Source organism: Embiotoca jacksoni, unplaced genomic scaffold (assembly GCF_022577435.1).
Source record: "Embiotoca jacksoni isolate LCO1_2020_lvr unplaced genomic scaffold, fEmbJac1.0.p SCAF_8, whole genome shotgun sequence".
Taxonomy (NCBI): domain Eukaryota; kingdom Metazoa; phylum Chordata; class Actinopteri; family Embiotocidae; genus Embiotoca; species Embiotoca jacksoni.
This window is the reverse complement of record NW_027185436.1, coordinates 10,746,052-10,772,893: the sequence shown is the minus strand read 5'-3', so window position 1 is coordinate 10,772,893 and position 26,842 is coordinate 10,746,052. Positions and strand designations below refer to the sequence as shown.

The 26,842-nt window shown below is 40.0% G+C and overlaps 1 protein-coding gene across 5 annotated transcripts; it reads left to right on the top strand.

The window, feature by feature from the left end:
• The first annotated feature begins 40 nt into the window (after nt 1-40).
• Nucleotides 41-26,842, top strand: agtpbp1 (ATP/GTP binding carboxypeptidase 1). Of its 5 annotated transcripts, none has more exons than XM_069138768.1 (27): nt 41-300; nt 1,803-1,861; nt 2,953-3,083; nt 7,187-7,254; nt 7,753-7,816; nt 8,144-8,290; nt 8,972-9,103; nt 9,318-9,411; nt 9,588-9,625; nt 9,967-10,175; nt 10,286-10,463; nt 10,712-10,753; nt 11,592-11,686; nt 12,145-12,261; nt 12,657-13,438; nt 13,615-13,698; nt 13,989-14,078; nt 14,299-14,447; nt 14,634-14,721; nt 15,129-15,273; nt 15,872-16,022; nt 16,952-17,132; nt 17,338-17,467; nt 18,379-18,510; nt 19,310-19,486; nt 20,619-20,770; nt 24,522-26,842. In XM_069138768.1, exons 2-27 carry the CDS (start codon nt 1,830-1,832, stop codon nt 24,697-24,699), a joined length of 3,786 nt encoding a protein of 1,261 aa, XP_068994869.1. In that variant the 5' UTR covers nt 41-300; nt 1,803-1,829; the 3' UTR covers nt 24,700-26,842. The 5 variants fall into 5 exon arrangements, with proteins under 5 accessions (XP_068994869.1, XP_068994867.1, XP_068994871.1 ...); XM_069138766.1 differs by having other exon boundaries at nt 24,519-26,842; XM_069138767.1 differs by lacking the exon at nt 41-300 and adding an exon at nt 945-959 and having other exon boundaries at nt 24,519-26,842.

Here is a 26,842-nt window from a genome sequence, read left to right as displayed (position 1 = left end):
AAAAGATGGTCAGAGTAGGTGTGAGGATGTTTTATCTTTACGTTTGTCAGTGAAGGTTGAAGGAGGCTCTCGGCTCATGTCGGAGTTGTTCCCCCCCCGGTCGTCGCGTCTAAAACTACAAAAAAAAAATAAGCTGCGCGACTCTCGCGTTGTTCACCAACAGTTTGAGTCTCATCACAACATCATCAGGGCGTTTCAGGCACACACACAAAAAACAAAAACGCTCACAGACACCGTAGCTGTCTCTCTTATGCTGGGATCGGTCCGCCCTTAACGGGACAACAGTTCCTTCTGATACAGGTTTGTGAAATCCTCCTTTTTTTTTTCTTTCTTTCTTTCTTTCCCGTCAGTATTTATATTTCAGGCCTTTATTGTTTTCGTTAACGTCGCGCGCGTGTTTCTTTTTATTTAACGGTATTGTTAGCATGTCCCTCAGTCGGCTAGCCCGCTTGGCGCAGACAGGCGGCCGCTCCGGAGTGACTCGTCCGGCAGGTGCAGCGGCCACCGACCAGCCCGTTTGGGTTATTTAACTTCGCATCTCGTAGGAGAAGATGATGCTCGCCGTGGCTGTTTCGTCTGCTGACAGTAAAGCACGACGGCGGTGACCACCCACCACCCCGCCGGCTGGCGCCACGAGAACAGCGGCCGTTATTTGTGAATGGATGTGTGGATGTGTGGACAGCCCTGTGGGGGGTTGTTACGACCATGGCTACCACACGTCCTGTGTGTGAGCTGACCTCCGTAACGGGACAAGGCTCATCATTGCTTTGTAGGCATCTTTTTTTGTTTTTAACGCATGTGGCCTCTGGCTGCATCGGTGCTCCCCCCCCCGTCAGTCCCGTGACGCCTGTCGAGGCGTGACATCGGAGGATGCTGTCATCTGGCTGTACCTGTCTCCTCAAGAAAGGGTGACGGGGCAGCCTGCAAGCTTTGGAAGAGGCTGACGGGAGTAAGTGAAGGTTGGCCAGCTTAGTTCAAAGCTTTGTTTTTAATTGGAAAGGACTTCCAACGTCTCTCTGTTGTGTCATTTTGTTTCTGGTGGTTTTGCTGTTAATTGCTCGGTGACTTTAATTGTTTTTTTTAAATGATGTCATTGTAATTTGCTGCACAAATCTCCTTTTATAGAGTACCATTGTTTGGCACTAGTAATGACTGATAGTTTTACAGCAGCATTGTTTATGAGTCATCTCATCTTAACCCCATTGAGGCTTCTGTCCGACCTAATCGAGGACACCTGTGAAAATGCATTACACTAAGCCGTTGCCATTGCTGTACTCGTCTTTTTCTTTTGCTGAATGATGCTGCAATAAGTTTTGGCTTGTTATTTAATGATTTACATCTGAATGCAAATCATCTTTTTAAAACCCTGCATTCAAATTACCTTGGCCACAACTCTCTTTTGTCTCTGGACATTTGAGATCTGCAGCAAGTCTGGCAGCCCCTTTGTTTTGTGTCAAATCAGCCAAGAGGTGCTGGTGTATCTGATGGTTTTTCTGTCCCGGTATAGCTACTTTGAGCTGCACATTGTGAAGACCCGCATTGCTCAGCAGGTACACCCTGGACGAGCACATTCACAAACTAAGACATTTACAGCTATGGGATGTTTTGCTCCTTAGGCAAGTGTTTTTTGGCATAGTTGCAGGGCTGGCTACAGCCTGACATTACAACAGAGTCCAGCGGGAACGCTTTCGGCACACGGGGGTAAAGGTTGATTACGCTCGTTTCTAAACTTGTACAGAATGTTTATGCGTGTCCTTTTTCGACAGTGAAGTCTTAATTTTTCTTTTTTTTTCCTCTTGCAGACGGCATGAGATGTTGATGTGGTAAAAATGAACAGACCCAAAATGGCCACGGAGAAGGGGTGAGTTGCTTTTCTGTTCAAAATGAAAATAAAATGTAATTTCAGATCCAGACACAAAAACATGCACAGGTTGTGATATGGCTGCACGTGCTTGTCTGCGAGAGCTGTAGTCACAAACATCTGTCCACATACAGTAATCTCTGCCTCTCAGTGATCACTTGGTTTTATGTAGCAATTCTGCTCTTCTATTATTTTACCTTTTAATATCCTTTGTAACTCTGCCATGCAGCCATTTTTGCCATGCAGCCATTTTTTTTTCTCCCTTAATAATAAAAACCTTCATTTAAAAACTGCATTTTGTGTTTACTTGTGTTATCTTTGACTAATATTTAAATTTGTTTGATGATCTGAAACATTTAAGTGTGACAGACATGCAAAAAAATTGGAAATCAGGAAGGGGGCAAACACTTTTTCGTACCACTGTATGTCTTTGTTTTCCTCCATTCTCCCCTCACTCTTAACAATCTTTCTAAGTCAATCTCCAGCTCACACGTCCTCCGTTCTTCTCTCGGTATCGCTCTCTCTCTCTTTATAAGGACATATGAGAAATTTTGCTCCACTGGGTTTGATCAAAGTTTGGATTCCCTTTCCAGTTTTTGCCTTTGCTATACCAACAACTGACCTCTAACCTCGTTTTTCCAGCCCAGTGCCGCTGTGCTAAGATTAAAAGAGAAGGATGGATCAGTACTCCAGAAATAGTGAAGCAGCAGACGACAGCCTTAATAATCAGCTTTGTTAAAATGATCACGAAAAACATGAAGACATACTCAAACTGTATTTAAATGTGGGTTGCACATTTGTAATTGTTGGCACCGTCCTGTTTCGCAAATGAGGTTGATTTTGTTTTGAATCTGTTTTTTGGCGAAGACAAATTTAACTCACTGGGAGCACATGAGGTCATTTGCACATATGAGGGGATTCTTTATATTCATTCTCCAGTGTCACCCAGTGCTTTGTCGCACTAGTGTCATAAAACTAATCCATCCTTCTCTTATAATGCTGGGCATGGAGGATCATCTGGTTACATACAACAGGATTGTCCTGCTTTATACATTATTCCTAAAGGTAAAAATGTTTGTGTGCGTTTCCAGTGTTCCCAGTAACTCCAGGGTCCTGATGCTCCTGGGCCAACTGGAGAGGATGAATGGAGAGGCCATGGTGAGGGATGTCGAAATGGCAAGACAGATCACCACAAAGATCCTTCATCTCATACAGACCCAGGGTTAGAGCATGCACACACACAAACACACTCACACTAACACAAAGATGTAATGTAGTGTATTCCAACGGAAACAATAGAAAAAGCCAATTCTTTTTCTGTTTATTTACGTATTTGTTTAGAGAATGAGATGAATTGACATCTGTATTATGTTTTTTTTAATAGTTAGCTAAATGCGATATCAGTGGGCAGTCCTTGCCTTAAATTGCATCGCTGGCAGTGATTCATACCTTCATAATAATCTTACGTTGTAATAAGTTATAATAAAAAGTGTTCTCTGCAATTTGCAAAACAATAAGTTGTGTTCAAGTGTAAAAGAAGGAACCACTTTTTATATATAATAAAATAAAGAATTTAGTCCACCTTATATGGCTTCACAATGTTTGGTCAGATTATGGTTTCAGGTTGGTTTTGGCTAAAATATCTGGAATTAAGAAGAGAAGAGGGCGGAAGAGATAGGCTGCATGCAGATTTATAAGAGTACTCGACCCATTTATCGTCATATGGAATGCAGCAGAATCAAATTTATCGGCCGGATTAGTCTGCGTGTCTTTCTGTCAAAAACTTGTATATACATTACCCACAATGCAACATGATAGACAACGGCTGGGTCAGCGATTTGTGTATGTTACGCTGATAAAGTCTTAACCTTGAGCCACTTGTCTCGGGCAGAGATGGGGAACAGCATGTTGAGGTCTGATAAACTCACTTCTTTCTTTCTCCACACTGCCAGATTTGTTTTAGAACTTTTAGTTGGCAGCTAGATGTTAATTAAAGTGACATGATTTGAAGCAGTTTATCAGAAGCCACAGAAGTCTTTCTTTTGTCACATATGCAGTTGTAATTCCCCCAACACTTGTAAAAAGACTTGAACGTGTAAAACTGGTGTTGTTCAGCTTTCACATTAGAATATCTCCAGCTTGTCAGGCCGGGTCGATTAATTCATTAAAAACGTTCAGTGCATTTGCAGTGTAAATGGAGATGGGTTAGTGCAGCGGTAGTCAAGGTGTGTGTGGATTGATATGGTGTCTCCCAATCTCTGATTACTCTTTGAAAGGAGAGCAGAAGAAGAAGGCTTTGTTCCACATCACAGTGCCAAACACACTGAAACACGAGTGTGTCTCTGTTTGTTAGGGAGCCGCCCTTCTCGGATGAATCGAAATCTCTGACGCAAACATTATTGTTGTACTGCTCAAACAATCGGTTAATTAATGGAGATGCCAAACTAACAAAATTACAACAGTTTTGATTCTTGTTTATTCTTGTCCTTCATTTATCAAGTAAAGATACTAAGCATTGTCAGGTTATTACTTCTCCAAAGTGAGGATTTTGCCCTTTGCCCCCCTTAACTTCTTACACTGTTTTTGGTTGTACAACACAAGCAATACGAAGAATTTGCGGCTCTTGGAGTAACGTTTATTTTGTGCTACTTTGGGATGTTTTATAGACTATAAAAACTAGAAATGGTTATTAACTGTTATTTTAGTGACAAAAAAGATCAAATATTGAAACACTACTAAAAAAACAAAACAAAAACAAAACCTGATACTTGCAGAGAGTTGTGTTTTTTCTGTCTCTCTTTATGTGGATGCCAAATCACAAACTCAATGTTTTGATTGTAACTAATTAATGTTGCTCTGGAGCTAATAGTTTTCAGTTGAGTCTTGGTGTAAAGTGAGGAATTCTGCTGAATCATCATGTTGCACCTGCTGGCTTACCTTGAACTTGTTTTGAACCTCTCCCCTTTTACTTTTCATGAATTTCATCTCTTCCCTTCCCAAAATGTGTTGCTTCCTCCGTCTTTAAAGTAAATTCACAGTTGATCCATCATGACTGATTGGCGCAGTGGAAAGGCTCCTGTCTGTGACGCTATCAATCATGACACATCAGCTGTTCCTCCCTCCTCTACTGCTCAGCTGCCTGTCACACCCTGCCTGCGGCCTCAACTTGAGGCTAAGAGTGTGACGTTGGTCAGAGGGAAGTGGAGGGGGTCTGTGACCCTTTTCCCAGTAACTATACACCCCTGGAAGGACTTTACTGTACTCTTGTCTCAAGTTCAGAGTCTTATAGGAGCTTAGGAGGCATTCAAGAGATGCCACAAGAAAGAAAAATGGAAACTCAGAAGTTGTTAGAGGGGTAGCCATAAACTCATATATCTGATGAAAAGATATTTAAAGTCAATACAAACAGTCGCTCCGCACACATAGAGGTTATGGTTTGGATTAGTGGGGAAGAAATTCAATCTTAAAAAAATGCAGTTTGCTTTATGACTTATATTTGCTGACAGAAATTTAGTGTCAGTTTTCACTTGAGTGTGAAGTAGTTGCCTGCGCCCTCTTCCCCCTCTGCCTGAAGAGAGATATCTTAAACAGTTGTCAGTTTTCTATAGAGGCAGTCTGTGGTTTAGTTTCTGGTAGCGTGCAAGGGGAGGTGCAGATTACAGGTTACGGCCTTTAAGTGCAGCATGTGGGTCCATGGTTGAAGAGAAAGTGGTTTGGATTGACCATTTATAGAGTTTACCTCTAACCTTAGAGGTATCGGGGAATAATAAGTGATTTATCTTTAACCAAAATATACATTTGAGCATAAAACTCTTAGCTGTTCGATTCACAGAAGACCTAAAGTTTGAGGACTTCATTGGAAGTGAACCTGGGATTTTGGAACTAGGACATCTTTTCAGCTTCAGACGTTTTTTATGAAATGGAGTACTACTACACCAAGAGATACTGTTGCCCTGTGGTCTCCTCTGAGCCACCAGGTAGGATCCAGAATAAAGAAGATTATTTCAGATAAATTAACAAATTGAGCTGATTAATATCTCACCTGCCAGCAAAAACAAAACTTCTCCAAAGAACAGATTTTCACAAGACATTATCTATGATGGCTATTCAGTGAGTGCTTCTGTTTCAGATATTTTACATGTTTCACTTTGGTTGGATCAAGTGAGGGTGGGAAGTTGGTTTAGTACAACCACTCTGACTGCTAAAAGCAACACACACACAACTATGGGGGTATCAGTTAATGTGTGTTGCTTTTAGCAAGTCAACCTAAACTGACTAATCACTACAATCTCAAAATAGAAAATACATTAATGACAGATTTGTAGTTAAATTAAAGAGCAACAGGTCATTGTGCCATCTTTAAATTGAGTTAATTATTCTAAGAGCATACAGTTTTACAAGCAAAATAAAATCACTACAGTTCATGATAAAACATTTGGAGCAAATTATTTATTATTACTATTTGAATTATTATTATTAATGTCATTGTTGTTATTACTATTTTTTTTTTTTCTAGTGATGTTCCCGTGTGTAACCCCTCGTGGTTTTTTCTTTGAAGTGTTGAAATGTCATTTTGTTTTGCGCTTTAAAAAGTCTGACATGACAAATATGTTTTAAGAGGCCACTGCTTGCCAAGGCACTAATGTGTGTGAGTGTGTCCACATACACAGATATGCAAGTTTGTGAACACATATCCCTCATACTCTGGTTGGTAATTTAATTTTCTCATGCTATTGGGAGAGGGATCATAAATCATAAAAGCTGCGTACTTTATACATTTCATCTCCACATACACCTACTGTTATGATGCATTTCCAATCAGTGACAGCATGTCGTGCCAGACACAAACCCTCACATGGGTAGGATTATCAACAAGTGATATAATCCTACATTTGAGTTTCTTTTGATAAGAAGTCACAAGATTCTGGCAAAATCTGCTGCCTTACAAGAAATCTAACAACAGTTAATGTGACAATTAAGTCTTTAACTCATATTTTATGTGTATTTTAGTGTTTTATTTTGTCAGAAAATCACATTTGCTGTATTTAAGATCCACTTCAATGTTTGTTGTTGGTGTACGGCAGTTATTTTCCTTCTCCTTGTCTTGTATTTGTGTTTGGAGCAGAGGACCAACACTGCCTCTTCAAAGAGGACATGAATCTGGCAGCTCTTAAATTACAAGGCAAGCGGTCGGTTTAAAGAGGTGGAGAGAGGGACAAAGAAAGGAAAGAGCAGGGCTGTAGGAAGACCTCTTAACCTTTTTCGCATTTTATTGAGTAGGACAGTTTCTATTTATAATCATTTTTACTTTGTTTTGTGTTTCAGAGAAGAGTGGAAAAGAGGTCATGTCCAAAGGGTCCAGTGGAATGGAGGTCATCCTGTCTTCACTGGAGGTTAGCTCATTCATCAACACAATTTAGCTCACTACATCATTATGCTGTAAAACAGTATGTGTTTTTAACAGTTTGACAAAGGGATCAGGTGGTTTCTAATAAAAGTTATTATTTTTCCTATTCATACAGAATCAATTAAACCCAGAATGGAGCCTATTGAAGACAATATGTAGTCTGAGAAGCTGATCTTAGGGCAAAAGTGTGCTTTGACCGTTGCATACGTAAACTATAGTTTTCAGGATTTTGTTATGTAATTGTGAAAACATTTTAGAAATAGATTATTGTCCAACGCGTTTTGCAAAATATGACACCATGAGTTCTTAAAAAGTATATATTTCCCTTCATCTGAAACATCATACATTCTCATTGATCCGGTAGACTTCCATGATTTGAGTTTTAAACGGTAGCCTCACACATTGCTTTATGAAAGAGTGCCTGACTTGTTTTTTCTGCAAAGGATTTAATTTGACTGAAGTGTACGGTGTATGACTTTGACAGAATACGAGTGATGTGCAGACCACCCTGAACATCCTGTACATTCTTAGTGAGCTGCTGACTGTGGGTGAGTTGAGTTTTCTCTTTTTTTTTTTTTTATCCTAAAAACTGAAAAGCCATTCATGGCCTGATTTTGAGAGCTGATAACACCAACTCCCGTGCTTTAAAAAGGTATTTGTAGGTACATGCAAAGTGGTTACTTTTAAATAAATATGCTAAACATGTTCTAAAGAGAGAAACAATTAATTTGTCTCTCTAAAAATGGTTTAGTGTTAGTAAATTGTGAATTTAGCTGCAATACAATACCAATGTTTTTTCCCGACTGGTTCTAATCTTAGCCTGAATTAAATTTTACCACACTTAATGCTGTTTTACTGTTTGTTTTCTGTCGTAGGTCGAGGTCGCAGGGTGGGAGTGTTTGTATCCAAAGGAGGAACAGGAATATTATTCCAGATTCTGATCACCGCCAATAAAGAGCTGTCTCCCAGTGAGGAACTCATGCTGCAACTCCACTCGCTGCTGGCCAAGGTTGGCTCTAAAGGTATGCTTCATATCAGTCTCAGAGTCTAGCACACGCACACGCACACGCACGCACGCACACACACACACACACACACACACACACACACACACACACACACACACACACACACACACACACACACACACCGAGTGCACTAATACACACAGTGGATGAGCAACTAATGCTTGCTTTCTAGACATTTAATAGAGAACATGGCAGCCCCCAGAAAATCTGCTCTATTCCTGCTGTCAGAACACCGAAAAGTGACAAACAACCTGGTCATCATTCATATAAACCAACACAGAGGTGAAATGGAGCTCAGGAAGTCAATATTATCTCGAAACTGCATGTCTACATGTGTTGATGTTCTGCAGTTTTTAACGTTTAACAAAGGACTAGTCAACCAAGTCTGGCTATCTCACCTTATTTTTGAAGCGATTACATGTCTTTCTTCCACCACAAATGCTGCCATGTCGAGTGACATCGAACCCACATCTCCACTTTCCCAGCAGAATATTTCTAGTTCAACAAGCGTTAATGTGCGTGTTCCCAGTCAAAGGTCATGATGCTCATTATTGTAGTCATAAACATCCTGTAGCGCAACTTGTGATCAAAGAAGTTACACAAAGCAAAGAGAAACAAAACACTGAAAATCAAGTGTTTATTTTCTGCACACTAACATTTCAGTTGTGTGTTCAGACAGAAAGTTTGGAGTGAAGGCACGTCTGAGTGGAGCTCTGAACGTCACCATCAACTTGATGAAACAGAACCTACAGAATAACAAGCTGCTTCTGCCCTGCCTGCAGGTTCTCAGGGTTTACTCTTCCAACTGTGAGTAACTTTAATGTTTTAAATACACTTTACAAATGTACCTATCTCACTTAGAGTCCAAGCTGATTTTTCTCAAGAAATGTTTCAGAATCTCTGACAGCAAACTGACAAAAATCCTGTAAATATACCAGTTCTTATAACTGTTTAGTTGTATTTGATGACTATTTCTCCTTTTGCCTGATATTGTGTCACTTTTGTGTCTGCTCCTATAAAGCGGTGAATGCTATTTCTTTGGGCAAGAACGGAGTGGTGGAACTTATGTTCAAGGTTGTCACACCGTACAGCAAGAAGAACACCAGCCTGCTCAAGTGAGTGTCTGTCTGTTAATTACCCTGCATGAATGCTGCTGTGTCATAACAAGCCAGTGACATCCACAGGCTACATCTCTGTGGCCTCTTTCTGACAAGAGTTTTTTTTTAACATCTGTCATTGACGTTTGTGTGACAGACCATGTAACCCATTTGCCTTGTTTCTAAATCAACAGGGTAGCTCTGGACGCACTGGGAGCACTGCTCAAATCCAGTGAGTAATGTGCTTTGTAGCATTGAATTTTGACTCTTCAGTAGCTTAGTGATCTTGAATTAGTGTTTCAGTCTGTGCAGTCAAGCTCCCTTCTGCTCACCTCCATCTTCATTAACCCTTTGTCTGTCCATGACAGATTTTTTTTGTCCTGCTCTGAAGCAAATACTGTAATTGAACATGGATTTCAAGTTAACTAACCTCCAACTCTCCCCCATGTACTGCACTGTATACTACTTGCTGTTTTCACTATCATTCACCATTCCTCTCTTTATCCCATCCCACAGTGGCAAAGTCATATGTATCAGTGCTTTCTCTGCTTTTTCTTCTACTTCCCTGTGCAGGAACTAACGCTCGCCGTGCAGTGGATGGAGGCCATGTGCCAGTTTTGCTTGCTCTGTACCTTGATTGGCATCGCAATGACACGCGGCATCGCCACATGCTGATTCGCAAAGGGCTACTGGTCTGCCTTCGAAACATTACCAACATCAAACTCGGCAGGAAGGCTTTCATCGAGGCTGATGGCATGAGGATCCTCTACAACTCCTCCACTGTGAGTGAGGAAATGACACATTAACGGCAAGCGATTAAAGCCAGCAACACATAGGTACTGCACACACCCACAGGGTCTCAGTTACGCTCTACTTGCTGGGTGATTTCTAGGAGTGTCTCCCGGTGCGGACTCTGGATCCTCTGGTTAACACTTCAAGCCTCATCATGAGGAAGTGTTTTCCGAAGAACCGTCTCCCTCTGCCAACCATCAAATCGGCCTTCCACTACCAGCTGCCACATGTACCTGCTGCTGGGCCTGTGGCACAGCTGTACAGCCAGCCACCTGGGGGTGAGGACGCAGGACACACTCGCAAACATACACACTGTTCACTCAAGTGTGCCGCAGCTTATCACAGTGTATGTGCACGCCTTTCATGTGTGATTACACAGTCCGACATAGACATAGTTTTAATGCAGTCATTGCTGCAAGAGTCAATCCTTCATACCACACGGACATAAATAATGCTTATATCCCTGGACCGACTAAATGGTTAATTGCAACACTCTTGACACTGCTGCACACAATGTGCCTTACAGGAAGAACAAATCATCAGCTCTTCAACAAGCCCTTAAAGAAGGGTAAGACGTACGTAATCCTCAGATTACATAGATTCACTCACTACTATTGCCTTCTCATTTACCTCACATCATACTCTAAACTTCACCAAATTAACACATGACATGTGTTTGGCAATAAAGATGCTTAGTGCACATTGCATAGTGCTTGCTTGCTTACTAGTAGACATACTGTATTGTATATGTACAATATGTATGTCTACTTACATTGTCCTCAACTAATTTGCTTCCTACATCATGTCCACAGGCTGTCTGGTTAAATATTCAAGCTTTTTTCCTTTTTCCTCAATTTAATTTAATACAAAATTTCCTAATTAAATTTTTTTGAATCTTAAATTTAGTTTCAGTTGTGTTCCTCCCTTTGTGCTTTGTTGAGTAAACAATCAAACAAGAACTCAATAAAAACAGCAATGTACATCGCAAATACAATAACGGCTTCAATTGGCAACCCAGAAACAGCCTCAGCCTTAGTGCAAAGTGCTGACTCGTGAACAGCATATTCCCTAAACTGAGTGAAACTGTGAGATGCCGCCATTACATTGATTTGTCAGTCAGCGCACCGGCTAGTTTTGAATCTATATCAGAAGAAATGTGCTCAGAATTTCTTCTTTCACTTGACCACTCATCTTGTGATCATGGCTGCTCACATCTTCTTTTGTTCCCATTTTCTCTGTTCCTGTCAAAGCAATGAGACTCATTGACCAAAATTATCAGGGTTCTACTAGTCTGGTTATGTGCCAGCCCTACACACATTTTGGAAAATAATAAACCTCATGCTAGGACGAAGAAAAATGTAAAATATTAGTTAAATAAGCGCTGTGTATGTGTGTGTTGTACCCAGTGGATGATGTGGTGGATGAAAGCGACGATAACGAGGAGACGGAGGCAGACACGGATACTGAGAATGAAGAGGATGAGAAGGATCATCACTCTGCGGTAATACTCAGCACTCGCATGCACACACCACATTTCACATGACTATACAATGTTGTACTTATTGTTCAAAATGTTGAGGATTTCTCCTCTATATGATAGGGATGTTCATCATGATTCATATTTAAAAGCACTGTTATATATGATATAATTGGCACTTTTGTGAATTACTTGATACGAAAATTCCATGAGTTGTATGTATTCTCTTATTGATATGTGCACTTCTTGAAGTGTTCAGCAGAGGGCAGTCATAACTGACCAACCACAACTTATCAGCCAGTGCTAATAACTTTCAAAACACTATACAGGATGTCAGACATGTCAACCATGTCCGCCCACCCACTGCTATTTTGCTATTCTCACATCATCTGTTTTTCTTTTGTTACTCATTTCCTCCATCTCGCATACAAATGCATAACAGGCGATCTGAAGTTTGACTTCTTTTCTGTGCTGTCAATCAGAATGATGACATAGAGACGGACATTAACAAGCTGCATCCCAAAAAGAGCCCGACCCGTCCATTCGAGGAGCTGAGGGTCTATGAGAGATTCTTTCTGGAGCTATCGGAAGACTTTCAGGTTCGTGTTTTCTACATGACTCCTTGTTGTCCTTGTCACTGAAGATAGTTCTATATAACTGTGACTATATATTCGGGATCATTGTCATGCTGGAGAATGAATTTGAGACTCACTCCTGATGATATTGCATTATAATGAAGGCACTCTACAATGGTTAACATGTTTGCACAGTACCGTACATTTAATACAAACCTGTCAGTGTGTTGGTCTGTTGACAGTATTTGATATCAGGTATGTTGGTATATGTAGTTTTAGCATGTGATATTTACTATACATCTTATTTGCTCACAGGCATCATTCTAGTCTGTCAACAGTTAGTGTGAGACTTTTTTCTTTTGCCACATGGCTGCTCAGAATTAACTTTTTCTGACTGTATAAACATACTGTTCATACAGGGTTACAACTTTGAATGCTCAAAGAGTGCCTCCACCACGTCTTCATCAGCAAGCTTTTCCTCTTCATCTGCCTCAACACGATCCACTCGGCCAATCATAGTGCCCACAGCTCAAGCCCTGTCCCCAAAGCACATGCCCGTACCAAGTTTTCAGGGGGACTGCAACTTCGTCAAAGGACAACACACTCAACCGTCTCCTCCTGCTCCCACTACGACCCTCCCTGTTCCTCTAACACCTCTAGAACTGGACACGATCCACCTCACCACGGACCAAGACAAAAAAGAGGAGGCCCACATTCCAACTCCCGACGGGCATACGACCATGTCCTCCTTCACCAGGTCTCCTTCTCAAGGCCAGATGATAGAACAGGAGCTAGCACGTGCATTGGAGTGTGTCTCTCTGGAAGAGGAGGGGGCTCTGAATGCAGACGAAGGATTAAAGGTCAAACAAGAAGGATCTCCAGTCAGCGCTACGAGGCACATCCAGTCTCCTTTGCTCCTGGGGGGTATCACTACACGTCGTGTTGGAGGAGGAGGAGGCAGTAACTGGGGTTCAGATTGTGGCTCAGAGGGTGCTGAGGATGAGGGGGGCGAGGGAGAAGTTCTGGAGGTGCCAGACACGGCCCTCCTCCTCCCACTGCATGACCCCGACCTGTACGTGGAGATGGTGAAGGGGACGCATTCTGTTCCACTGTACGCTGAAGTGGCTTACCCAGACTACTTTGGCCATGTAGCCCCGACATTCAGGGAAACCCATATGGAGAGAGTTTACGGTGTACAGAGGTGAGATATTTTTACGAAGCTGGTGATTAGCAAAGATCATTTTCAATCAAATCTAAGTTATTGATTAGAAACTACATAGTTTAAAGCAGGAAAATAAAACTGAAAAAGGAAATTGAGTGGACTTTACCATTGTTTTTACCAGAAAAAAATTAAACCAAATATATTTTACTCTGCAGGTCGAAAATATTCCAGGACATTGAGAGGTTGATTCATCCTAATGATATCCTGGATAAAGTCGTTTATGACCTGGATATTCCCAGGTGAGTTCCTTTTCTTAAGTCTGCTAACTTAAAGCATGACATCACTGTGGGTAAATGGAACAGGAATGATGACTGTTGTCACCAGTGCTTCAGCATCTGTATTTAAGTGCTATCCCGCTGACAAAAGCTACAGTTTGTCCTCTTCCTGATTATCTTGAGAGTGGTGACATTCACAATGCAGATTACTTAAATTTATCATCCACGTATTGAGAAGGGTAATGACTTCTCAAGAGAATGTCCTCCCTCATAAATTTTTTTTTTTTTTTTTTTTTTTTTTTTTTATGTTACAGTTGTCCTGTGATTGAAGACCATGGGGAATCACTGAAGTTCAACTCTCAGTTTGAGTCTGGGAACCTCAGGAAGGCAGTTCAAGTGAGGAAGTAAGTAGTTATTGTGACATCGGTTCCACAGGAGACAGAAAGAGATCCACAATTGTGTATACAGTATTATTTACATTACTCACATGTAAAGCTGTGGTCAACTTGTACTATATTTGACCTACTTCTCACTTCAATTTGACAGAATTTGGATTAAAAACAAAAGATATGTTTGTGTTTGATGATGTTTAAGTCCACAGTTCTCCTCGTGGTGTTTCCCCAGATATGAATATGACCTTGTGCTGAATTCAGACATCAACAGTAATCACTACCACCAGTGGTTTTACTTTGAAGTGAGTGGTATGCGTGTTGGAACTACCTACCGCTTCAACATCATCAACAGTGAGAAGTCAAACAGCCAATTTAACTACGGTGAGATGCACGGCAACATCTGGACAAAAGCAAAGTGACCATTTGTAGATTTTTATAAATATTATATTGAATTAGACAGTCTTGAATTTAAAGATATGACAAAAATGTGGAGCATCAGACATGTCTTAATTGTTGTGAATTTGCCTCTCTCTCTGTCTCTGTCTCTGTGTGTGTGCGTGTGCGCAGGCATGCAGGTGCTGATGTACTCTGTGCAGGAGGCGATCAGTGGCAGACCTCGCTGGGTCAGAACAGGAACAGACATCTGTTACTACAAGTGGGTACACTGAGAATACAATGGACCTGGGGGTAAATTTAGGCCAAACACAAACCTTTCAATAAGTATCACAGTTGCAAGGGCAACAGGGCAAGATCACAAAAAAAGAGAGATCATTTCAGGATGGTTCTAATGTTTGGTTATTGCTGACATAAAGCTGTTAAAACACCTATCGATATAATGCAGTCCAATACATCCTCACTTTTAACTATGACCGCATTACGAACATATTTACACATTTCTGACTGTCATAAAAACTAATTATAAATTTGGTAGAATTTATTGAAAAGGTGTTGTGTTGCAATAGATTATACAAGTATACCTAATAAACAGGCCTTTGAGTGCATATGTTGTGCTACTGTATGTTGATCAACAGTTGCTCATGAAATGTTTCTCCTTCTCCATAGGAATCATTTTGCAAGGAGTTCGATTGCAGCTGGAGGCCAGAAAGGAAAGTCTTATTACACACTGACCTTCAGCACAAGCTTCAGCCATAAGGATGATGTCTGCTACTTTGCCTATCATTACCCTTACACATACTCTACACTTAAGGTACTATTACAGTGTTTACTGTCATCTCAAGAACATTACTATTTAGTAGTCTGCCTACTTACAATTTCATTCTCTTCTAATTTTGCCTTCTATAAAATGACAGTTCTCATCCTACTCTCTGTATTATTATTATTATTATTATTATTACTACTAATATACCCTGTTCATCCTGTGTGTTAGCATGTGTTCATAGACTAATTATTACCCTTTTGTTCCTTTGCTAAAAATCTCAGACCCCCCCTTTATGAACACTGATGCACCTGCCTCTTGATGGAGGCTGTTGTTTTGTTTCCAGTGGCTTTTCTTTTATTTGTCCTTAAAATCTGACCTTAGTGTGCCTTCAAATTACTGTACATTTATTATGTTATCAGAATCACGTTTTGTCTGCATGAATCCAGAGTGACTTTGCAGAATTGCCTGTAATACAAGCAACAAAAGAGAAATGCAGTCTGAATCATGCAATCACAGGTGGCCAATAAATAGCCAGTGCAACAATACAACATTAAAAAAAACAACTAAGAGGGATGGGGTCTTAAATGGAAGTTGATAATAGTTGAAGTGGGGAAAAATATAAACTGTAATTTGTCTTTGAATGCAGATGCACCTGTCCAAACTGGAGGCTTTGAGGACACCTCAGATCTACCTGAGACAGGACGTACTGTGTGAAACCCTCGGAGGAAACAGCTGCCCTCTTCTCACCATCACTGCCATGCCAGAGTCCAACTCCAATGATCACATCTGTCAATTTAGTAAGTAAATGAATGCAGGTGTGTGTCAATGCACATTTTTATTTGGTCACCATCACATTCTCATAAGTGAGCAGAGAATTCTCAGCTGCAGGATTTTCATTTATCCCGGAGAAGCCAGAAAAAACTATGTAGCTTCATCACTCCAGTGTACTTTAAATGGAAGCTGAAATCTTAACAACAGTACACTTGACAGATGGTATAAACTGAATAATATGTTTACATTTTTTGTATTCAGGACTCTGGAAAGCAGTACTAATATTAAAGTTTTGTCAAAGTGAAATAATGTAAATTAAGTCCAATTTGATTTCTGAAAAATTATTTAAAAATTGGCCAAAATATTCCAGAAATGAGAGTTATCCTGGAAGCATGTTTAGTGTGCAAGAACAACATTTTTCCTGCCATTATCGGTTTGCGAAATTATGTAAGTGTCCAAAATGTCTTTTTGGCAGATGTCCCGATTACAGTGGCCATAATATCGAAACATTTAATGCCTCCTGTCCGGGTCACATAAAACAAAACCCTACTAACAAATCCAATCTAAGCATAAAGGTCCCACTTACTTGCTTTTCTGAGTTTTCATCAGCATCTCATTGAGTTCTTCAGCAAATGGAGATCTTGTAGGTAAAAAGTTGGAGAATAGATGTTTGATCCACTTTAGATTCTTTTGTCCCAAGTTAAAGTTCCTCTGGGCCCTTTTTAAAAGAAGAAATTCACTGATAACAAGCAGAAATGTTCCTTTTCTCACTAGTATTTCAGGAACATTAATATAAACATTACTACATGAGAAAAGCTTTGGGCTATCAGGGCACACAAAATCGGTTTGCAGTCAATTGTTGCAATGAAAAACCTAAATATGAAGAATCTTTTTTCTCTTTATTACATCTTGTGCTTCTGTTTGTGCTGTGGTTTCCCTCTTTCTCTCTCTTAAGGGAATCGGCCATTGATCTTCTTGTCGGCCAGAGTGCACCCAGGAGAGACCAATGCCAGCTGGGTAATGAAGGGCACACTGGAGTTCCTGATGGGGACCAGCCCGCTGGCAGCCAGCCTGAGAGAGGCCTACATCTTCAAGATTGTCCCCATGCTCAACCCTGATGGAGTTGTAAATGGAAAGTGAGTAAAAAGAGATGGAAAGAAGTTAATACTCACAACTTTCAAGTATACACACTGAAGACGCACATCTGCTGAACTTGGGCCTGCATGATGGCTTTATGTATATTAAAAGCCAAGATCTTGTCTTGAAAGATCCTCTCGCTGTTGCTCAGTTGTCCTCCACGCTGTAAACTTCCCCTCTTCTGCCATCTACTTTCTGCTGTAGTCATCGTTGTTCTCTGAGTGGAGAGGATTTGAATCGCCAGTGGCAGAACCCCAATCCTGAGCTCCACCCCACCATCTACCACACTAAGAGCCTGCTGCAGTATCTTGCACACATACAAAGGGCACCACTGGTATGACCTCTAACTAACTGGACTTGCATTTCTTTGGGCATCATTTTTCTTGCTGTATTTCTGCTGTTCAGCTGCACATCCTGTTTGGCTGCATGTTCCACTAAATTTCACTAAAAGTAACTGCAATAAATAACCATAATAGTTTTATGACATTAATGCAGTTACCATAAACAACAGCCTCTGCTGGCCTCTGTGCCAAACTCTGTGTCAGCAAGTTAGATATAATGGGATATTCATTTTATGGCTTATTTGTTTATAGTGCAAAAAGTGTTGACTTAAACCTGCAGTGTGAACGTTTTGTCTCCCCCTTCAGCCTGTCGGAGTAATTACAAAAACACTTAACTGCTTACATCATAGGCTTCTTTATGGCCTACCTGTTGCTGCTGTTGCGGCTGCATAACAATGGGTACTTTTTTTTTTTTTTTAGCAACACAACTGTCTTGGAAGGATTATTTCACGATCAGAAATTCCGTCCATTTGGTCCGATAACAATTGGAAAGTCGAGAAGAAGCCACATGATTAAATTATTTCATCCCTAATCCAGTTAGAATAGGGAAAACTGGCTCGAACAATGTAAGTCTCGGGCGCATATGCTCTGCTCATAAAGCATGCCCAGACACCAGATTTTAAATCTGGAAAATGTATTTCTCTGGAACACCAGTCATCTCACTAGTGTGTCATTTATTTACAGCATTTATGACACAATTCTGGTTTGATTTTGATGATAATACAGAAAATTTGTTTTGAGCCATTTTAAATATGCCTTCAGTCTCGCCTGTTTTGTTTGTGTTTTTTGTATCTACTCATTTTAACATATTATTTTTCTACATTGATACCAGTGTCTCAGGGAAAAATATGCATCCTAAACTCTTTCTATGTATGTATGTTTGTGGTTGTGCATGAATGTACAGGTGTTCTGCGACTACCACGGTCATTCCAGAAAGAAGAATGTGTTCATGTACGGCTGCAGTGTGAAAGAGACAGTCTGGCAGACCAATATCAGTGCGACATCAAGCGACTTACAGGAGGACCTTGGATACAGGGTGAACACACATACACACATACACACACACACACACACACACACACACACACACACACACACACACACACACACACACACACACTAAGCTCAGAACTTAACCTCTCTCTGTCTTCTGCTCTATTTGTCAATCAGATCACTTGTAATAAGTCCCTATAGTATACAAATGAAAAACAAATTCCTGTGTCCATCAGTTAAGAACAGTTCTAGCACTATTTTACAAATTGGGATATTTCAATACAATAAAGATACAAATACAACATATATATAACAATGGACAGTTTTGACATTGTTCTTGCTCTCTATTCACAAAGAACCTAATAACATATATTGAGTGTGTTTATTTCTCTTTGTCATTGCTTTAGATTTTCTTATTCTTTTAGCTTTTTTTACTGTCAGCAGGTCTTATCTGACAAACATACAGAAATTTGTGTTACTTTACTTTCTTTTTTTCAGTAGTTTGCCTTGAATTTTACTCTTCAGGAAGAAAGTATTTTTTCTTTCCATTAACCAGTCAAACTGGCCAAGATCAGTTTTTTATTCCTCTCAGAATTTGTGAATGCAAGCAGAATGTAAATAAAGAAGCCGGTGCAATACGGAGTTTCCTTGTGGACATGTAGCTTCAGGCTACAAAACCACAGCAAACATTTGGAATTGCAGCACTCGGCATTTCTCTGTATATATGCTGTGGTCTTCCCTTTACACAGTTATGTACTTTATCATCTGCTCCCTGATGCATTAATGCCCACACACCTATACAAAACATTCAGATGGCTCAAACATCTTTACGTGTTCTTCAGGCCCTTCCAAAGATCCTGTCCCAGATCGCCCCAGCCTTCAGCATGGCCAGCTGCAGCTTTGTTGTGGAGCGCTCCAAAGAGTCGACCGCCCGCGTGGTTGTTTGGAGAGAGATCGGAGTACAACGCAGCTATACCATGGAGAGCACACTGTGCGGCTGTGACCAGGGCAAATATAAGGTAAGGGTGTATTTGTTTATCGGGTGTGGACAAAAGAGCTGCCACAGCAATGCAATCTTAAACAATTATACTGCAACTCAATGTTTTCTTTGACCTTCCTCTTATGTTTTTTTTTTTTGTTGAGGTCGTAACAAAGATTTTTTTTTTTACTATGTGTTTGTAGTAATTAATGAACCACAGTGGAGGAAACTCAAAAAATTAGCCAGGATTTTATTTTTTGAAGACGTCTTGACAAAAAAGTTAAATTGCTGTGTGGATAATTAATTTCTGGGCTGGTGTGTTTGACTTTGTAGCTTGTTTTCTTTTAATTTTGTTTCCCCTTAGATGCGTGGGAGGTGCCCCTATAAATCTCCCAATGTCCACTAGGTGGAGATGTTGTGCCTTTTTACTCCACTTTGTCTCAGTTTAATTTCTCTTCTCCTCCTTGCATTACCTCCCTTTCTTCTCTTTCCCCACGTTGTTCCATCCCAGCTGATTTCCTTCCTGCAGAATTCTGCCAATGTCAACATCAAATATATCCAGAGTCCTGGGATGCCCTTTTGGCTCCGATCAGCACCCCCACTAGTTTGTGGGAAAGTATTTGTCCAGATGTGCAGGAACTAATGTCTACTGAATTGTGGTTACACATCTCTGTGGTTAGGCCAAGTTTAGATGTTCTGAGTTATGCTGTGGGGAAACAGGAACATGAATGCTTTTTTTTGGTTGAGCTGGAGGTTATCTTTGACAGTCTCTGTGTCCTCGTCCTTATGCGAGTCTAAAATTGAACAGTGCCGTGCAGACTTTGGTAGGGTTGCAGGTGTGGGTGCATATGTGTTTGAATGTGTGCTTCCTGAAAATGAAATATTATTATGTTGCTCCATGAAAAAGTTTCCTCACCGAGTGCTCTGCAGCATTGAGAATTGGGGCGTTTGAAGATGGACAATGGCTCCATCCCAGGCTCCAGAGCTGCTATAAAATCCCACAGCAGTCCTTTTGAAGTAAATTTGGAGTTACACTTTTGCAGTTATTTTGGAATATACCTGTATATTGGAGGTATATGGACGTTTGTGTGATTGGGATGTTTCTGTGTGCGAGTGTCTTCTGGTGAACATACTAGTGTTTTAATTTTTTATAATGTACGTGTCCCCTGCAGGGTCTTCAGATCGGCACCAGAGAGCTTGAGGAGATGGGAGCTCAGTTCTGCGTCGCCCTGCTGAGGCTGAAGAGACTGACGGGGCTCCGCAACCACCAACACTTGCTGGATTTGGAGAGCGATATCATTGGGACGCAGTCTAAAGTGGTCAGGTCAGTAATGTGGAATATGCTGCAAAGTCACACACACAAAGCACAATATACTGGTCAGGCAGGTGCACGCAGGTGCTGTGAACACGCCATACACAGGTGAGGAATAAAGTCTGCGATCCCACTGAAACGAGAAGGCAGACTAAAACTACTGATGTTCGTTGTTCTTCAAATTTCAGAACTTCTTGTTTCTTTGTTTTCTCATGCCGCCTTCCCAAGATATGAGAATTTAAAAATATTATCTGTCATTTATATATTCTACCTGGAAAAGAGAAAGAAAACAATTGCAGACTGTTTTTATTTTTTAACAAAACAGCCTCATTACCGACATCACGTTCCCCCTTGGCAATGATACTCATCGGTATGACTGTCACTCCGGCTCTCCTCTGAAGCACTACTCAAGAAACAAATGAAGGCCTGTATTTATGCAGGGCTGCTGGCAGAATCATTGAAATTCTGTCAGTGATCATGTGTGACGAATATAATGAAAACACTGGAGTGAGAGAGGAGTGGGTATGAATAATTGTCAGTAATGTCTTTCTTTATACAGCTGTAATGAATAATCGATTAGTTGATCGACAGAAAATTAATCACCAACTATTGTTATTCGATTTATCAGTGATTCATCATTGAGTCATTTTTTTTCGAAGGAAAAAAATGCAAAAATTCTCTGATTCCAGCATCTTAAATGTGAATATTTTCTGGTTTCTTTAGTCCTCCATAATATATATTAAAAAAAAAAAAAAAAAAAACGAAATATCTTTTGGTTGTCGACTGCTGTTCGGGACAAAACAAGACTTCTAGCTGCACCCTCAGATTTGGAAGACACTGGTCGACATTTTTTACCATTGTCTAACACTTATGACCAAATAGTGAATCTATTAATCAAAAAAATAATCAGAGCAATAATAATAATAATCTTTATTTGCAGCCCTAATTATTTGTGTATCATAGAAAATAAAACCAAAGGTCCTTTTTCTATTCATAAATGCTTAACTCTCTGCATAGCTATAAAACATTTGCAAAAAGTTGGAAAGAAATATCCTGAAGTCAATGTCGGAGCACGTCCTCATCCTCTTACTGTAAGTGCCCGTACATTCAAAGGATGCCAGAATTAAACATGTTTATGTTTCAGCTTTAAGGCAAACGCTAATCTCGCCACCGTATCCAGGACGTGTTTTATCTTAATGTTTGGAGCTCTTGGAGTATCAGCAGTGATTTATTTGAACATTCATCTGAAGTTTACTTTCTCTCTTATCTGTGTTCACACTTTTAAGACTATAAACAAGTCTTAGAACAACCAAAAGTAGCTTTTTTTTTTTTTTTTTTCATTTTCTCCATAGATTTTTCATCTCGGACCCCAGTGCTGTATGTAAAAATAAACAAATAATATAACAATAATAAATGCAAAATCAACCATTTTTCAAAGTAACGCTTAAAGGATTCATCTTTTCATCAGGAAATAATGTGAGGATTTGCTGCTAATTTCTGTTATTCTATTTTAGACAATCATTTGGATTGCCGTAGACAAATTAAAGGTTAATTAATAAACTACCAGATAGATTATTCAAAACTGAAATAAATTTCTACTCGCAAGCCTACTTCAAATATGTTTGTTTCATTATTTTTTTTTACTTGATTGAAAACAGTAAATGGAAAAGTATTGGAGTTTTTATCCATTGTCATACAGTTTACTTGCTGAAATTAGGAAAAGTTCTGAAGTATTAGGTTGATAAACCAATGTTAAGTATGTTATTTTTTTAAGAAATTTTCAAAAGGGACCCAAAACAGAGCACGGGGGTCAAAAGATTAATGTGGTTTTATCTCTAAAGTTAGGATCAAATTCTAAATACAGATTCATTCAAAAATGCTAGTGGCACTCAAGTTTTTTGAGTCTCATCCATATTTTAAAAAGTGAGTCAGCACTACTCCTCTTTATCCTAAAAAAAAAAAAAAAAAAATCCCCGCACACTGTGGCTTCATGCAGAATCTAATCCGTTCAATTTAAATTACCAGTTGGGAGATATGAGGTCCACACAGATCTGATTGTACTTAGTTCAGCTCTGCCAATAAATTATTGAACTTGGCCAAACCCAAGCTGTGACCACCAAGGTTATCTTAATTTGTTTTTATTTGAGAACGTCAGCGGTCTCTCCACCAAAGATTTGTTAAAGCTGTTGATTCGGAAGAATGGCTTTGTATTTGAAACCACTTAACATTTACTTCTCTTTCTGTCTGCATCTCCTAGTCTCTTACTCTTATTAACCTGCCCCACTCTCATATTGATATATTCATTCATCATTTATGTGTCTGATCATTAAGGGACTCCAAAAGTGTGTGTGTGTGTGTGTGTGTGTGTGTGTGTGTGTGTGTGTGTGTGTGTGTGTGCTTGCATGGCTACCCTTTGGGATTGGTTGCTCTCATCCCAGGTTTATGGTTTATGGTTTTATGCGCGGTGCTTGGTATGGTACCACTTATCATTTAAGAGGTCATCACAACAATGATATTGTGGCCATTGGGATGCATCTACTAAGAACTCGGTGTCTCTGAGTGCGTAAATGGGGGGGATACGAGCATTGGTCCGTTTTTATCGGAGTTAAAGGAAGACATAAAGAGATGTATATGGTTTTGGAGATGCTGAGGTTTATCCATATGTAAATGAAGGTAATAGGGACAGGCTGCAGCTTGTGGATACAGAAAATGGAACTTAAAGAAAGGAAAAATTGGGGTTTGGTATTTCTACGATGGTCTGTAATGGTTGATACACAACTTTCATTGTCCGTTTGGACAACATGCTGCCTATTCACATCATTATACACACACACACACACACACACACACACATTTACTGTACATATACTGACTCACAATTTCTCTGTATCTGTCTCTCTCATGCACTCACACTCTGGCGAGCTTGTTGGGAGATCATTGTCTGAGCCCCCTGATCGACTGTCTCCCTGGGATCACATTTCAGACCATTAACACCATTAAAAACCCACTAAAGCCACTAAAACCCCAAAGAACCAGTAACCATTTAACCATTAAGACCCATAGGGAAAAAAAATGGACTCGCTGAACAGAGCACCCAAGCACCGTTTATTAGCAGCCTGTGTTATCATTTAAAAATATTTGTTAATATTTGTAGCGGATTCAGCATCTGTTAAACTAATTATTTGTATTTTATTTGAGATATTATATGTTTATATCTGTTACTTAGCGCTGGAAATTTCGTAGCCATTTTGCCTTCATTAGATAGGAGCAGCAGAGAATGACAGGAAATGGAGGGAAAGGGATCAGGCGAATGACAAACCGGGGACTCTAAGCTACTAACAGCATTTCAGCCCATGTTGTTTGCGCCCAAATCACTCCACCTTTCTTTGTCTTACACAAATAATATCTTTGAACTTTTGACAAAACAGGCATTTTTAAAAACAAAATTTTAATCTCTGACATTTTGTAAGCTAAAGAATCTATTAATGATCTTAGATAATCAGTAGATCTGTCAGTAATGGAATTAATCATCAGCCCTGTTATTGCAGACAAATTCAAACACAACTAAATATGTTATAAACCAACATGGTATTTATCCAAATAACCAAGCATTTCCATTTGTTTTGTGTTCAGTGCTTTTGAGAAACTTTACAATTTCGAGGACAGTCTGTGACCGTTTTAATCACATCATTAACTGACAGTGAAATGTCTGTTATCTCTGACACCTGTGTTCATGTCGTTTTTAAATTTTGCTGTCCAGCAGCTGCTCCACTACCTATGTGATGGACGAGGATGAGCCGTCCTTTCTGGAGGCGATAGACTACAGTGCAGAAAGCAACGATGAGGACGCAGAGCCTGAAAACGAGCACGTTGGTCAAGTCCACGAAAATCCAGATCCCCTGGATCAGCTGTCGGATTCTGAAACTAATCACAGGGACTAGTGCAGTGGTTCATCTCCTCTATACCTGGCAGTTTGAGCTTAGAACCAGCTGGTGCCTAGGTGGTTGGCTGATCTAAAATGAAAGATGTCACCGGTGAAATATTCAGAACCCACACCTCCCACTTTGACTGGTGAAATAAATAGCTTAGCTTTACACCCGACCCTCTTGTATAGACACTTTATATTGGAACATAGGCACCGCTCAGGTGTTTTTTTTCCCCTGATATATATTCATTTTGATGCTCCTGAAGGTGTGTACTCCACCTTTCACTTTAGATAGCCTGATATAAGCCACAGTTGAATCAGGATGGATTTCAATGAATGTTTTCACCTTTAACCACCATACTATAACCTTCATGAACTGTAACCCTTGACCTCGGACACCGTATAGCCTCTGAGATTCACATACAGCTACCCAGAGGGCACCACCGATGCTTAACTTGAACCCTTGTCCACTCGCACACAGCCGGTCTTACAGCGAAGCTACTTGACAAAGCCGTGGTATATTCTAGCTTCTACAGTTCGTGAAACCCCTCTCACCTGTGGCACGGTTTGATTAAAAAAAAAAAAAAAACACTCCTCCAGGTGATTGAGGGAATGTAGATCTCCCCCAATGACCAGCTTAGAGGTCCAACCAACCTGCCTTCTCCTCTCCTCATCTTTCCATTTTTCAGTCATACCCTGCACTTTATACTCTTTAAGTTGGTTTTAGGCCTTCCTTGCTTGCCTCCCTCACTCCCTTTTTTTTTTTTTTTTTTTTGACAAGCCAAAGTGTCAGTGTCTAAATGGGATGCAGGGATGATCCAACAAATGTCTTATCATCAGTCATCCCGAGTGTCTCATGCAGAAAAACTGACTCGGATATAACTACACTTGAGCTGTGACCTCACTTCCTCTCCTCTGTAACCCCTCCCTCTTTGACCACAGTGCACATGGTCCAATCACCCATGTGCTGTTTGCCTTGCTTCATCCAAAACTGAGAAGATTTCTATCACACAAATGTAGAATGTTCACGTCTGTTTGAAGACAGACTTTGTACAGTACATAAAATGCAGATGTAAACACTACAAACTAACACGGGTATAGTTTGAGTGTCTTGGTCACTCATAGCACTAAATCATTTAGATGGAATGTAACACTGTCGGTGTTTTCATCGTTTTTACTAAAAGCCAGTATTATAAAGCAGTAATGAACAAGACGCATGAGCTGCAGAGAGCAAAAAACCCTTTTGCACTTTGGACAAACACTATACACGCAAAATAAAGACACAAAGACACTGAAACACAACATTACATGCCACAGTTGGTGAACCTCAACTTCTGTCACCTCATTAGTTTGGAGCTCTCAGCCCAAAGCGGACTGCTCTAATGTTTTAAAGATTATACTGGAATTTAGTTTCCTTTTTATCCTTCCCTTCTGTGTGTACATCTCGTGGACTAGGAGAGACCCATGCATTAAAAACAGATGGTGCTGTGTATCAAGAGTATAAAATACTTTAGAAATAGTTTTTTTTCTTTTTCTTTTTCTGCTAATGGAGGTACGTTTTTGTTGTATTTGTACAGATAGCGCATGACTATTTTTTTTTTTTTAATTATTATTATTTATTAAATATTGTTTCTGGGATGCATCCTGTATGTACAGTATGAGTCATTTTGTGTGTGTGTGTGTGTGCGTGCGCGCGCATGTGCTGGAGTTTTAAGTTATTCCATTATTCAGCTCAGCTAATGCTCTTAAAGTGTGTTTCTTCTTTCAATTTGATTATCCACTTTCACTCTCCTTCACTCCCCCCAATAATTTGCTCTCGCTCCTCTTCCTTCTAAAACCCCTTTCACTCATCTTTTTCTGTCTTTCTCTTGGCTACACTTCCTTTTAAATTTTGCTTGTGAGCATCTTACAAAGCCAGCGAGGTTATTGTTCCGGGTGTGTGTGTGTGTGCGTAAGGATGTGTAATTTATGTGAAATAATGTTGGTACAATATGAGAATAGTGTGTGCTATTATGTTTATGTTTGTAGCAGTTTATGTCGACACAGTGCTGAGCTACTTTTGTTATGTTTGTAGACGGAGATAGCAACTCATTCGAAGTTGATTGTAACGCAGGAAATTGGAACCAAGAATGAAGACATGGGAAATAAAATGTGAATAT

What these genes read in the sequence shown, in the direction of transcription:
- agtpbp1 (XM_069138766.1), top strand. Translation starts at nt 1,830, where the DNA reads ATGAACAGACCCAAAATGGCCACGGAGAAGGG. An exon ending in TCCTCTACAACTCCTCCACT is followed by an intron (nt 10,176 to 10,285) that starts GTGAGTGAGGAA and finishes GGTGATTTCTAG; the next exon opens with GAGTGTCTCCCGGTGCGGAC. An exon ending in ACAGACATCTGTTACTACAA is followed by an intron (nt 14,722 to 15,128) that starts GTGGGTACACTG and finishes CCTTCTCCATAG; the next exon opens with GAATCATTTTGCAAGGAGTT.